The sequence below is a fragment of the Coloeus monedula genome (assembly GCF_965178545.1).
Source record: "Coloeus monedula genome assembly, chromosome: 3".
Taxonomy (NCBI): domain Eukaryota; kingdom Metazoa; phylum Chordata; class Aves; order Passeriformes; family Corvidae; genus Coloeus; species Coloeus monedula.
Window position 1 is genome coordinate 53,796,766 of NC_138783.1, and position 13,323 is coordinate 53,810,088.

General features: G+C 37.6%; 1 protein-coding gene across 1 annotated transcript; it reads left to right on the plus strand.

Moving 5' to 3' along the window:
• Window positions 1–1,713: 1,713 nt before the first annotated feature.
• On the plus strand, window positions 1,714–13,086 carry NEK3 (NIMA related kinase 3; the record flags this gene model as incomplete). The annotated part of the gene is made up of 15 exons (XM_082277347.1): window positions 1,714–1,819; window positions 2,626–2,719; window positions 2,952–3,049; window positions 4,061–4,144; window positions 4,791–4,858; window positions 4,978–5,064; window positions 6,086–6,140; window positions 7,715–7,915; window positions 8,257–8,326; window positions 8,920–8,966; window positions 9,867–9,966; window positions 10,372–10,518; window positions 11,571–11,705; window positions 12,344–12,470; window positions 13,020–13,086. Exons 1-15 carry the CDS (start codon window positions 1,796–1,798, stop codon window positions 13,084–13,086), a joined length of 1,404 nt encoding a protein of 467 aa, XP_082133473.1. The 5' UTR covers window positions 1,714–1,795.
• Window positions 13,087–13,323: the final 237 nt, after the last annotated feature.

Below are 13,323 nucleotides of genomic sequence, written 5' to 3' on the forward strand. Positions count from 1 at the left end.
TGACATTTTTTATGTTGGTTTGTATTAGTTTGTACTATGGTATACTTATTAAACTCATCAATTTAGTTGTGTTTGTTCTTTATTTAAGGGCTAAAACTATTTATTCTGTTCTTAAAAGCGAGTTGTCCGAACATAACACTCGCACACGTCCCCTTGAGGCCCCGCGGGCTGTTTCCGTTCAGCGGAGCAGCAGCCCAGGCTCTCCCGGGGGCCGGGCCGCAGCCGCGGGGCGGGCGGGGCCAACGCTCCCGCCCGGCCTCGGAGCCACCGCCCTCCCCCTTCCTGCGCCTCCGCCCCCGGCCGGCCGCGGGCAGCGCGGAGCGGGCGCTCGGGCTGTGCCCGGGTTTTGCTTCGGGTCTCGGCCCGCTGAGGTGAGTCCCCAGCGGGGCTTGAGGGGCTCGGGGCGGGCTTGGGCTGCTCCTCTTCAGGGTAAAGGAGCCGTAGGAACAAAAGAGCTCGTCAAGCCATTAGAACAGTCTGTGTGCCCAGGTATATACATAAGAGGATGTTTGAATTATGGCCAACCCACTTAATAGCACCAGCGTTTGGAATAAAGGCTAACAGCCACTGCTCGCTGAGAAATCCTTCAGGAGATGCTTTTTTTAGCAGAAAACGGGATCATGTGTGAGTTTCAACTGCTATGGGAGCTCTTAGGAGGGGTGGGGCTAAAGCTCAGTAGTGGAGGAGAGGCCACAACCTCGCGCTGTGCCGTGGGACTTGTAGGTTGGACATCAGGAAGATTTCTTCACAGAAGGGGTGATTACAGTGGAATGGGCTGCTCGGGGACGTGGTAGTCACCATCCCTGAAGGTATTCACAAAGGGAGTGGATGTGGCATTCGTTGTCATGCTCTAGTCGACGTGGTGCTCTTGGGTTGGACTCGGTGATCGCAGAGGGAATTTTTCCAACCTCATTGATTCTTGTGATGTAGTCTAAATGTAGTGATTGTATAACTGGGAACATTTCAAAAGTACGTGAGGGAAGGTTTATACTGGACATTAGGAAACACTTATTTACTGATAGGGTTGTTGAACACTAGAACAGACTCTTAGAGAGGTGGTCAATGCCCTAAACCTGTCAGTGTTCAAGAGGCATTGTTACAATGCCATTATCAAGGTGATTTAACTTTTGGTCACCCCTGAAGTAGCCATGCAGTTGGACCAGATGACCATTGTAGGTCCCTTGCAACTAAAATATTCTGTATCTTCCAGTTGTTGAAGTCTTTGCATAGTAACTTTTACCAGTTTGATCCTGCTTATGCTGTTTTAGGTGAGAATTGTCACTGGAAGCTTTAAGTTTCTTGTTTCTATTACTATGCCTGTGAGTTTTCTTTAGTGTTATGAAACCACCTGCAGGAGTGCAGGTAACAAAAAAGATGTGAAGTTGTAAGTCTACTGACATTTTTGAACAGCTTTAGCATTTTAAATTTAAAAATACAGAAATAACACTATAATGTTTCAAGTTGTACTTCCTGGAGGCCTCATTTTCAGTAGAATCAAGGTAACAGTGCAGGGAAGTGTGTCATGGTAATGCTGGACAGATGTAGGTACCCACATTTATCACCCCTTCTTGTTATTTTGTTTGGATTTTTTCTCATGCAGGTTATATTAAGAGAAAATTTTTAAAAGTGTTAAGGTCATGACAAAGTTTTTCCTGTGAAAGAAGGCACTTGAAGAAAAGTGTTGGAACTGGTTTTATAAAGAATGGAAGGATACAATGTGTTGAAAGTACTAGGAGAGGGGTCCTTTGGCAGAGCTCTGCTAGTTAATCACAAAATCAGTGACCAGAAGTATGTAATGAAGGAAATCAGGCTTCCAATGGTAAGTGTAACACAAACCTCACTCGCCACTTAAAAAAAAAAAAAAAATTAAAAATGGTAATTCTGGGTGTATTTTTGAAACACTGAACACTTTTGCTTAGAGTTTTGTGTATTAGACAGTTGTGTAGTATGGTTACTGTGTAACTACATCTTGAGCTGATGTTGTTGGTACTAACTGAAGTACGTGGTTAGATTTTGGGATTTTGGGAAGTGTAGCAGGTATGAAGATGCTTAGAATGAAACCCCTGTTCCCCCTGATGCCCTTGGCGTGATTGCCCTTGATTTCACTAAAATGCAGATTTCATCTGCAATGCCTAATGAGGAAATTAATAGCATATTATTGCTGGTAATTAGTTATTTGGGTTACATTCTCTGCACTCAGCTAAGCTGAAAGTCACAAAATGGGGGGCACTGGCTTTCTGGAGGTCAAAGCTCAGCTAACACGTGGGCACTTCGCTTTATATTGAGTTCATGCAGCCTATCAGCTGTTTCAAAGTCTGTGTGTGCTGCTTTGTTATATAGTTCTGCACTTTTAAAATAGAAAAAGTCATTAATTGAAGTAGGAAAATATCTCTGAAATTTAAAAAAAACCCCTACAAAATACCAAATGCCCAAAAAACCCAAAGAAGTATTCAGCTAGTAATAAACCATAGATTAAAAAGATGGGACTTTAAAAGTTTCTAAATGACTTAAAATAAGTGAAGAACAATTCTTAAAAATATTTTTCTGTGAAAAGTGAGGTACTTTATGTGTATATGTGAAAACTTGCTAGTGTGACATTTATAGTAAGTGTATTTATATTTTCAGTCTTCATCTGGTGTAGAGAATTCTAGGAAGGAAGCTGTTCTTTTGGCTAAAATGAAACATCCAAATGTCGTTGCCTTTAAAGAATCATTTGAAGGTAAGTATAAAAAATTGAATTTCTTCATTTGTTTGAAGTTGCATAGTCCTCAGGGATTACTTTCTTTTTTTGTTCATAATATGTGTTATAAACAAAATACATGTTTATTGTAACACAGAAGACATAGCATGTAGTCAGAGCTTTCTAGTAAAAAGTATTACGTATAGTAAAAAAACCAGTACTTATCCTGCTAATGGAAATACTAATTATTCTTAAATTATCAAAAATTTAGCTGATGGCCATCTGTATATAGTGATGGAATATTGTGACAATGGAGATCTAATGCAAAAGATTAAACACCAAGGAGGAAATTTTTTCCCTGAAGACACGGTAAGAAAAGACATTGTTTTGAACCAAGGGGTAAACTGAAGCATGCTGCATAAACCAAATCAGAGATATGCAAACATCTTGATGAAACAAAGTAATTTACAGATAGGAGCATTATTTCTTTCATAGTTTCCAGCAGATCAAGACAAGAATTGGACTGAAAGGAATAAAAAAAGAAATTGCTACTTGTATCTGAAAATTGTTCAGGTAGTGTGAAAACTGGTCAGGTTTGTATGCAATTAAGTAGGAATTTTACACAACCTTCAGACAGAATTTAAAGCACAGTAAGAGTACTGCAAATGAAAAGTAAACAAACCACTCTGGTAAGATAAATAAAGCTAACCAGGAGAATAAATGTCTGCTTTTTAGGTAGCAGTTAAATGTTTAAACTATTCAGCATGTGCTAACTCCTTTTAGAAGAGAAATCAGAGAAGCTATAAAATTAGGTAGGAGAAGATTCAAAGTGACATTTTTTGTGAATAGAAGCTATTTCCTGCTACAGTTAGGAGTATCACCTGTGTTAAAATGATAGGATAAGAAACCTCAGCTAATTGAATATTTAGGCTTTCTATGCACCTTTAATAGTTTTCCTCTGTACTTAAAAAGGAACACATTTCCTTTTAGAAACAGTATATTATTTCCATGTGAGTTTTGTTCTTGTTTGATATTTGGTGGTTTGGGTTTTTTTTCTGTTTGCTAATTTACTGTGTAACTGTAGTTAACTTGTTTATAAAATGACTGTCAGCTAAAGGCCCGGCTAGTGGTTCCACAGCTTCATTATTGCTATGTATTATTAGAGCTTTCTGGACACAACCAATCAACATTCCTTCTGCTATGTTAAAATATAATGTCTTGAAGAACTCAGTCTTTCATGCTGGTTGGAGGCTGGAGTTACTTTTAACTCCCAGATGTTCTGAACATGCTTTTGTTTTCCTAATTTTTTTAAAATCTATTAGTGAAGTATTCATTATGTTGAGCAGTGAGCTGTTACAACTCTTAGCTACTCTTTTTCAGATCCTTCACTGGTTTGTGCAGATGTGCCTGGCTGTGAAGTACATTCATGATAAACGTGTGCTGCACAGGGACATAAAATCCAAGGTGAACAGAGCAAGTTTTGTTGCCATTAATAAACTCTCCTGCATGCAAAAGTTAAACCCCCTCTTTCATAATCTTCCGTGACTGCTAAGTTCTGTGGGTTTTATTTAGGCCTAAGAATATCATGTAAATGAAATTCTTGAATGCATGGGATGATGTAATACTGTGGGTGTAAACATCATTGAAGTATATCTATATCCCTCATATCCACACAGCTGATAGCACCAATTGCTTGTGACAGACTGCATATAATTTAAGACATTACAGAATTACAAAAAGGTGTATGGATTATGCAGTTTGCAAATATCTTGCCTCACAGTTTTTTCTTTTCTACTCTTCCCTATCAGAAAGAGGGAAATTCAGAAGAAAGTGGGCCCTTGGTTTGAGTACAGCATAGAGATTAAGGCAATTCTAAGCTCTGATTCTTCCTCTGCTGGTGATGCTAGGGCTTTAGGCCCATAAAGCCATTCTGGTTTGGGCTTTTTTGGGGTTTTTTTTTTTTGGCAGCAGTATTAGGAGAAGCAAGTAAAAGGAAATACAAAGATAAAATACCAGAAGTAGTTATCTCTGTGTTTTCTGTATATCCAAACTGCAGAAATTATTTGTAGGAGAATATTGAAGTATGTTAATCTTTGCTCTTGAAATGCAGAATGTCTTCCTCACTCAAAGTGGAAAAGTCAAATTGGGAGATTTTGGATCTGCACGCCTTCTTGCACAGTATGTGGACATCCCAATTGATCTCACTGGTGTCAAGTTTAATTTTACCATTGACAAACAGTACAGAGCTCATAAATCATTGCTTTTCACCTGGCATTTCTTCTTTGTTGTTTCATTAGTCCAATGTCATATGCTTGCACCTATGTGGGAACTCCTTATTACGTACCTCCAGAAATATGGGAAAGCCTGCCATACAACAACAAAAGGTACTCATGTTTTCAGTGGTCACAAATAATGCCTGACTGATGGATGGATTTTTTTATTGCTGTCTCAATCTGGCTTTGTGGCTTATCCATATTTGTTTCAGAGAAGATACTGAGCTGAAGAATATTTACAAAGAGGTAATTACATTTTTTTAAGATGGTAGTGCATAAATTCCTCTTTACTTAGGTAGCTGAGAGCACAGTATCTTTAGTCCTCGAGGTTTGAAAACCAGTGTGCAGACCTCTGTTTGTTTGGGAGAGTAAATACACACATACAAACATAAACACACAAGGAAGTGTGTATATATGCACAAACATAGGTACGTGTTTGCATCTTTTTGCTGGTCTTTTTTTTGGGGATGGTTGGTTGGATGATGGTTGATTTTTTTTAAGCTCTTCATGGCAGTCCTGATTTTGTAGGGATAATGGCACAGAATGGATTACTTAGATTTATAGAGCTCAGTTATTCTGGTCCTTATGCAAGAACTGTGATTGATTTTCCAGGGGAGGTAAGAAACCTTCTACAGTTCAAGTTGTTTCCTGCTCTTCTTGCAAGAAAGGCTGCAGTTGCTTCTTGTGCAGATGGCAGTACTCACTTTTGGTGAAAAATGATGAGGGTTTTTTTCTCAGTAGGAGAACTCTTTTTGGCAGGGCCAGAATTCTAGCTCTCAGAATTAGGATTGTGTGGCTGCCATCTGATTTAAGGGCCATAGAATACAAAGGCTTTCAAGTGCAGAAGGATAAATATTGTTGGAGCAAATTGCTTAAGAGACATCTTAGGAATAAAAAGCCACCTACAACTGTATGACAGTCATCGTTTTTTACATCAGGGTAGGATAAAATAAGCAAGAACATTTCCACAGGAGAGGTTAAACACATAATTGTATTGTCCTTTATGGTTACTTACATTTATTTTTAGCTTATTCAGCTCAGTTATGTACACATATTAGATCTCACACTTTTAAGGAAGATACTACATTGTAATTTTTGTCTCAAAACTTTTTATCTCTTTCTGTATCTACAGTGATATATGGTCTCTGGGGTGTATTCTGTATGAGCTGTGCACTCTAAAACACCCGGTAAGTACAGCTTTATTGCTATAAAAGTTTTGGAATTCCTTGAAACTTAATTAGCAGTTAGCTGTACTATTGAGTTGACTGAAGTGCTTGCTGCTGCTTCCAAAAGAGGGAGGTATTGCTCCACCCTTTCCATGCCTCCTTCACTATATGTTTCTGTTTCAGCAGTTCTTGGGACCTACTGGACCCTTCTGTAGAAGACTCAATTTTCAAATTTGTTAGAAAACAATTGTTTTTTTAATTGGTTAATTTTCCTCAATATCAGTGAGGTGATCTGGGCATATTGAGTCCAGCAGTTGCCAGGCTAGTTCCACATATCTGCAGTTCCAAGAGCATTGCATTTTACAGGATCAAGATAATCACAGGACATGGAGACAAAGACACTCAAAATCTCTGCTAATGAAAATACATTGTGTGCAAGTACAGCAAAATGTAGTAAGCAATAAACATTTTCATAGCTTGCATCAGTGATACACCTTTGCTTTTTCTTCAAATCAAACAAGTCACTGTCCAAGCACTATTCTCCTGTTGGAACGGTGGGGACCTTGATGAATGGTTGTCTTTCTGTCATTTCTGGGACATTGTCTTTTACAGTGTTGTTGCTACGTTTCTTACATGTTAACTTCCTCTGGCTTCTCTATACAGACACCTAGGTGAAATGAGAGCCCTTATCAGGATATGTTTGTTTTGCAGGAAAATGAGATCCTAATTGAGGGTCATTTCGTCTTAGATTTTTATAAGCAGCAGTTCCTTTCATTAAGCTCATACTGTATCTTGAAATCAGAACCACAGAATATTCTGAGTTGGAAAGGACCCACAGGGATCATCAAAGTCCCAGCTCCTGACCCTGCAAAGGACAGGCCCAAGAATGACATATATGCCTGAGAGCATTGTTCACATCCTGTGTGTCACCAAAAGGTTCTCCACAGCTGCCGGTGCCAGCTGTGCAAGAGTGTAGAAGTTCACATTGATGTGACTGAGTGATAAGGGAGCCTGTGCATGGTGTGTGTTAGCCTAAGTAGGTCTGTGGCAAGTCTTTGGTAGTGTCACGGCTGTTGGGGCAGAGCTCAGAGCTGGGATTTCAAGGAGGGGAGTATTCTTCCCTTATTAGCAGTGTTGAAAAGTTCTATATCTGCTTTGATGTGATGGTCACATATGTTCTTGCATAAGCTATCAGAGGTGATACAAGAAGATGACACACTCCTTGGGTGCTTGGCACCCTGTAGCCAAGCCAGCGGGGTGTAATGCAAGAAAACTTCCTGCATGGTATGTAGAAGTTCTCAGACACTAGATTTGCAAGAGGATGTTTGTGCTCTTACAGCCTACTTTTGATGATTTTTTTAAATCAGAGTCTCCATATTTCCTAGCTTACTGTTTCACTCTTGTAGTTTGAGTCTGAGCTCAAGTATATGGGTTGATGAACTTGATTTCTATAAAAATAAAATCCGAACAATCATAAATTTACAGTAATAATTCGTATCTGCTTTTCAGTTGTACAGGTTATCTTAAATTATGTCAGCTACTTTTTACCTTCTGCTTAAATTCTGTACTCTAATATTAATTTATTTTTAATGCAGTTTCAAGCCAATAGCTGGAAACATCTCATCCTTAAGATATGCAAAGGGTCCTACGATCCACTTCCATCTCACTATTCCTATGAACTTCATTACTTAATAAAACAGATGTTTAAGAGAAATCCCCAGAATCGTCCATCAGCCAGTACTATTCTTTCAAGAGGTTGCTTAGCCAAACTTGTAAAAAATTGTTTTCCTTCTGAGGTATGGTATATTCTTTGCCTCTAGATTTAAGCAATACTATCTACATTTTAGATACTAAGTCATTTTCATTTGTAGGTTGTTGGTGTGTAACTATAAAATGTAGTGTTATGTAGGTCCTACTCTAAATGCCATACAATTCTAGACTTATCAGAAAACTCGAGTTTTTACAAGTGTTTGTTTTGAAAATTAAGGTTGGATATTAACCCGAGGCTAATAAAATTAGATATTTTTAGCTGGAACAGTGCTTTTGTATAGTGAGTCTATTTTTAACAGTAATATATGCAATAATTTGAAGAAGTTTAAAATGACACACTACCTGCATTTCTTCATACACCTTTCAGATGGTAAATGAGTTTGAGCAGGTATTAAAGGAAACCAAGAAACATGAAGGCAATGCATCAAGACCAAAGGGTAAGTCAGTAATATTTTTGTTGATGTAAGGAATGACAAAATGAGTAGGAAATGAAAGATCTTAAATACAGCTATAAAACGTTAGTATTATCTGTCCAATCTACTTTTAATTATTTCAAAATCTTATATTATTGAACTTACATGGAAAAATTCTTGAAGGGTGTAAATTATATTCTAAGTAGAGTGCAAAGCTGCAATATGTGTATTGTAAGACTTAAGGCTTGTGCTAGAAATAAGCTTTTCATGTTTAAAATAAATAAAAGTTTGAACAATTGCATGTATTTTGAACATGACAGTTCTTTTTTTCCCAGAAAATGGTGAAGCAGGTTACATTCATTAATTTTTAGAGCGAGAATGTTGGACATTTTTCTTCTGCATAAATTTAGCTACACCAAAATTTGCGCACATTTGGAATGGAATAGTAGAGGGATTCTCTGTTGAGATTGAGCTCAACATTGTCAGAAGTGTGAAGAAGCTATCACACAATTTTTGTTGCTTGGCTCAGTGGCATTGCTGTCATACTCTGGAATACCACTTTACTACAAATGTTTGCTAAATGTGTTAACTCTTGAATCTGTTCATTAATGTATCAGGTAGTGTCATGGCTGGTGGAAGTTCAAACACTAAGACAGAAAATAGAGTAAGTATGCAAATATAAATGTTTGTATTTTACTAATTTAGAATGTTCTGTATTATAGAAAAGTTTTTAGAGAAAATTATTGCTATGCTAAACCATAAATCGGCCTATTAGTGTTCAAATTGTAGTTTTCCTCTGTGTTTCCCACCATTCTAACTTTTTGATTCTTCCCACGTTTAGTTCTGTTCCAAAGTGGGTTTTCTTCTAACCCTGTTAAAACAAAATCCAAACAAAAAAAACCTCTCTTGTTTTTCTAAGTTTTTTTGATACTGCCAAAGTTTATCCATTTTCTTTGCTTTTGGGACACATTTAGAACTGGCTGCTGTGGAAACAGTCTAGTCTGACGTAATTGTCACCAGGTTTTAGGGCCCAGGTGAGATTTCAAGTGAGGAGAATAAAGTCACAGGTGGCCAAGATGTTCCTATGGGTACATTACAGCATAGCCTGACTCAGCCATATTCAGTATATTTTTAAAAAGCATGTTGCCCTGGGGCTTATTTTTTTTTCTTTTCATAAACCTGTCAATCTGAGAAGTTTAGTATTCAGGTGCATCTTGTTTTCCCTGGGAATGTAAATAATTTATATTGCTTTTGTTCTTAAATGTAAAAAAAAAACCAAAAACCAAACTACTTAAAAAATCTCCCAAATTACATCAAATAACTACATATGTGCTTAGCTTCAGAAACTGAGGTTGTCTGTCATGGGCACACAGTGTGAAATACAGTGTAATAATAGGTAATGTGCAACTGCAGTTGTCTTCATTATGTTAGTGGTTTAGTTTTCAAATCTTCCAATCTTTAGGCCAGGTATTTTATAGCAAAACTAAAATAATTAATGCCATGCTAATATTACTGCTTTTTCTTTCTTGACAAGAAAATTAATACAGTCTTTACTCTTTTAAAGCAAAGGAAAGATGAAAGTAGCAAGCATAGCCCCTTAGAAAGGAAAAATGCTGAGGGTTTGAGTGAAGGCACAAGGGAACAAAAGAAATCTTACCAAGAAGGTATGTTTTACAGTTTTAAGGCTGATGGACTTCCTTCTGTGTACTGGTATCTACATGTCAGTGATATGGCCATTTAAATAGGTAGCTCAAACTAGTCTCAGGTAACTCAAGACAAGAAAACCATGCCACCATCAGTTACTTCTGCAAGTACATTGATTCATACTGCTCATCTGAGATTTTTAAAAAAAAATTATCTTGTCAAAGTATTAAAAAATGACTGTTTGAAAACATTTGGAATAGAGTAAATGTATGAGGAACACTTTCCAGTTCAGATTTGTACCCATAGAATCAAACATCACTGCTAGTTAAGTGCTTCTTAGTACTGCTTTGCCTGTATGGGGCAGTCTGGACATGGAATTAAGTTAGATGCTGGTTATCATGGGGTTTTTTTTGTTACAATTACAGTATCAGCTTCTGCTGTCCTCCCAGGAAGTACTGATTTGTCACACGCCCACAGGAGGCAATGGGAAAAGAGGATATCCAGTACTGTACTGGATGTCCTGGAAAATGCATCCTTGCTTTCTTCCAGTTTTACACCTGAAGAGACTGAAAGTAAGATTTAATTACATGTGCTTTTAATTCAAGTAGTGTCAGTGATTCTTTACAGATTTTAAAAGCCAAAACTTTACATGGCATGTTTAAAATTATGTTAAAATAATTTAAAAATATTTCATTAATGAACACTCAAAAACTTCACTGTGCTGAAGAGAATTTCTTTGTGTTTTTGTGTGACAGGAGGATTGCAAAAAGTCGTGAAAAACACAGCTAATATTAGCAACCCTACAATTACAATCATTGCTAAGAAATTATCCTACAACCCTCCTCTTAATACACCATCTGTGGAGGTAGCAGTGAGGAATTCATTTGGTGCAGAATGCAACCTTTAGAGTACAGCATACTATTGGGAGCATAGAACATCTACACCTCTACTTTTGTTGTCATTTAACATACAAAATGACAACAAGGCCAGTAACAACAACTATTAATGATGTACCTCAGATGTGAGGCAGAGACTTTTCATTCTCAACAGCTTTTAATTAAAACACTTAACATGAGGTTTCTTCTGAAAAAGGCTTCAATTTTAAAATGCCCCACACTGATGCAATTGTTATTTAATGTGATTCTGGATATGTATTCTAGGTAAATGTGAATAAATGCTGCAGAAATAAATAATCACGATATGAGTAGTCAGAAAATTTCCAAGCTGTGGTAGGAATGTTAGATGATAGTTATACACAGGGCAGGGAAAGTGGACAGAGGAATGCATGTATTTAGGTGTTCTGCTATTAAAAAGCACAGAAACAGCCTCAGGCTTCGTTTTGTGAGACTTGCAGAGCCACCACATAAGTTTGCAGGGACTCTGCCTCCTCACACCCCTCAGCCAATTCCTGCTGGCTCCTTGGCCACAGGTGGTTCCACCGTGGCCTTCTGTAACTTTTCTTCCTTTCTATGCTGACAGTGTCAACCTCAGTTTTTTGAGAGGTCAGGGATGCTACAGATGGAGTTATCTAGACTCTTTTCTTCCTGTGTTTCTCTCTTGAGTGTGACCCACACTGCTAATGCAATTTTATCTAAATAGCATTTATGAATGCTTTTATACCCAGGTGGTGGTGTTATAAACTACAGTGAAAATAAGCCACGGAGGCAGTGGAACAAGGAACCTCCTCAGACCCTGATGAACATGCTCAGCAATGCAGATGTCAGCTTAGCATTTAAAACATACACAATTTATAAACCAGGTAAATCCCCATTTTCTGGGCAAACATTTTTGCAAACAGGTTTATTAATAAAGGCTTTTTCTTCTTTATTTTTTTCACACATAGCCCCTATGATAGTGCACTTGAATTCGTATCACAACACACTAGTTTTTGGGTTTTTTAAGTTTATGGACTTCAAAAAGCCAGGTTTGGCCTTCATGAGTGATTGTACATCACCACTACAGCTCTTCATGATGGATTTTCGTATGCAACTCAATAGCTGAATGAGGTTGTGTCAAAACACAGGCGTCTCCTGTGTTCTTCCTCCTGCTAAGCTGTGTGGTGTGTGTGTGTTAGGGAGGTGCAGGAAATGCACTGTAGCCCCATTAGGTAGATCCACCTTCACTAAGGCAGCCTTGGTTTGAGGGCAGCATGGTCAGATGGCGCAGCTGAAGACGACTGCAGTCTACAGATGTGCACAGCCACAGTCACAAATACATGTTCTGCACTTCAGTTGTCTTACTAGTTTATCTTCCCCCTTAAAATAGGTAACAACTTATCCTGGAACCTGCTGCAAACCAGGGATGAATTAGAAAGACTCTATTGTATTTATATTATTAATAGTTTTACTTTAAAAAACAAAATATTTTGGTCACATTTTAATTTTTATATTTTCAAAGCTTCTGAAAACATATTAAGAGGTCCACTTTCTGATGAAAGCAAAGCATCTGATGAAGTAGATGGTGAACATGAAGCTGTTGTCGTAGATTCTGAGAGACTTGAGCCTAGATCTGATGAAGATGACACGTATGTCCAAATGATGTCCTTGCATTTATGTTTTCTTTGGTTCCTCAAAGAGATTCTTGCATAACAACATTCCTCCCCCCCCGCCCCAAAAAAAAAAGTATTTTTCTCAGCATTTAAATCCATCCCTCTCTTACATAATGAAATTGAAATTTAGTAGCATTTGATACCTTACAATGTATGAACAAAAATGCTGTGATTTATGGATGCTTGTATATTTTGGGGGTAGTTCTCAGACTGTGGCACCTAGAGGTGAACCACATAGGCCTGTATTGCTGCAGTTTGGCTGCAGGCTGTCAGTATCAACACATCTGCAGTCTCTTAGTATATGAATTTGGCTTTGCTTTTGATAAAACTTACTTTTGTAAATTCCAAAGAGAACATCTATTGGTTCATTAACCACAGTGGGGCAGGAAGTAAGTCTCTTGTGCTGATATTTTTAACATAATTTATCCTAATTACAGGGTAATTTTTTGGGGGGAAAAAAGCAATTAACAATTTATAAAGTTGTATTTTGCTTTTTAAATTATCATGTTTTTAAACCTACTTTAGGGACTTCGAGGAAGATGACCCAGACTGGGTGTTGGAACTGAAAATGGTATTGAAACAGAATGACTGAAAACTTGAATTTATCTATGATTAGTGAAGTTAGGTGTGCTGGTATCCAAGTTGTTGTTAATCATTGGTTATTCATTAAATAATTTCAGTCCAAAAAAATCTGAGTGGGCATATCTTCCGTATCGCAAAACTGAGGATGGAAAATGTACAATAAACTCTTTTAGAAAAGTTTCTTTTTGAGGAAGAACACTTGCAAATAGCTAAACAAGTCCACGTATTAAATGTATTTGAAGTTGGT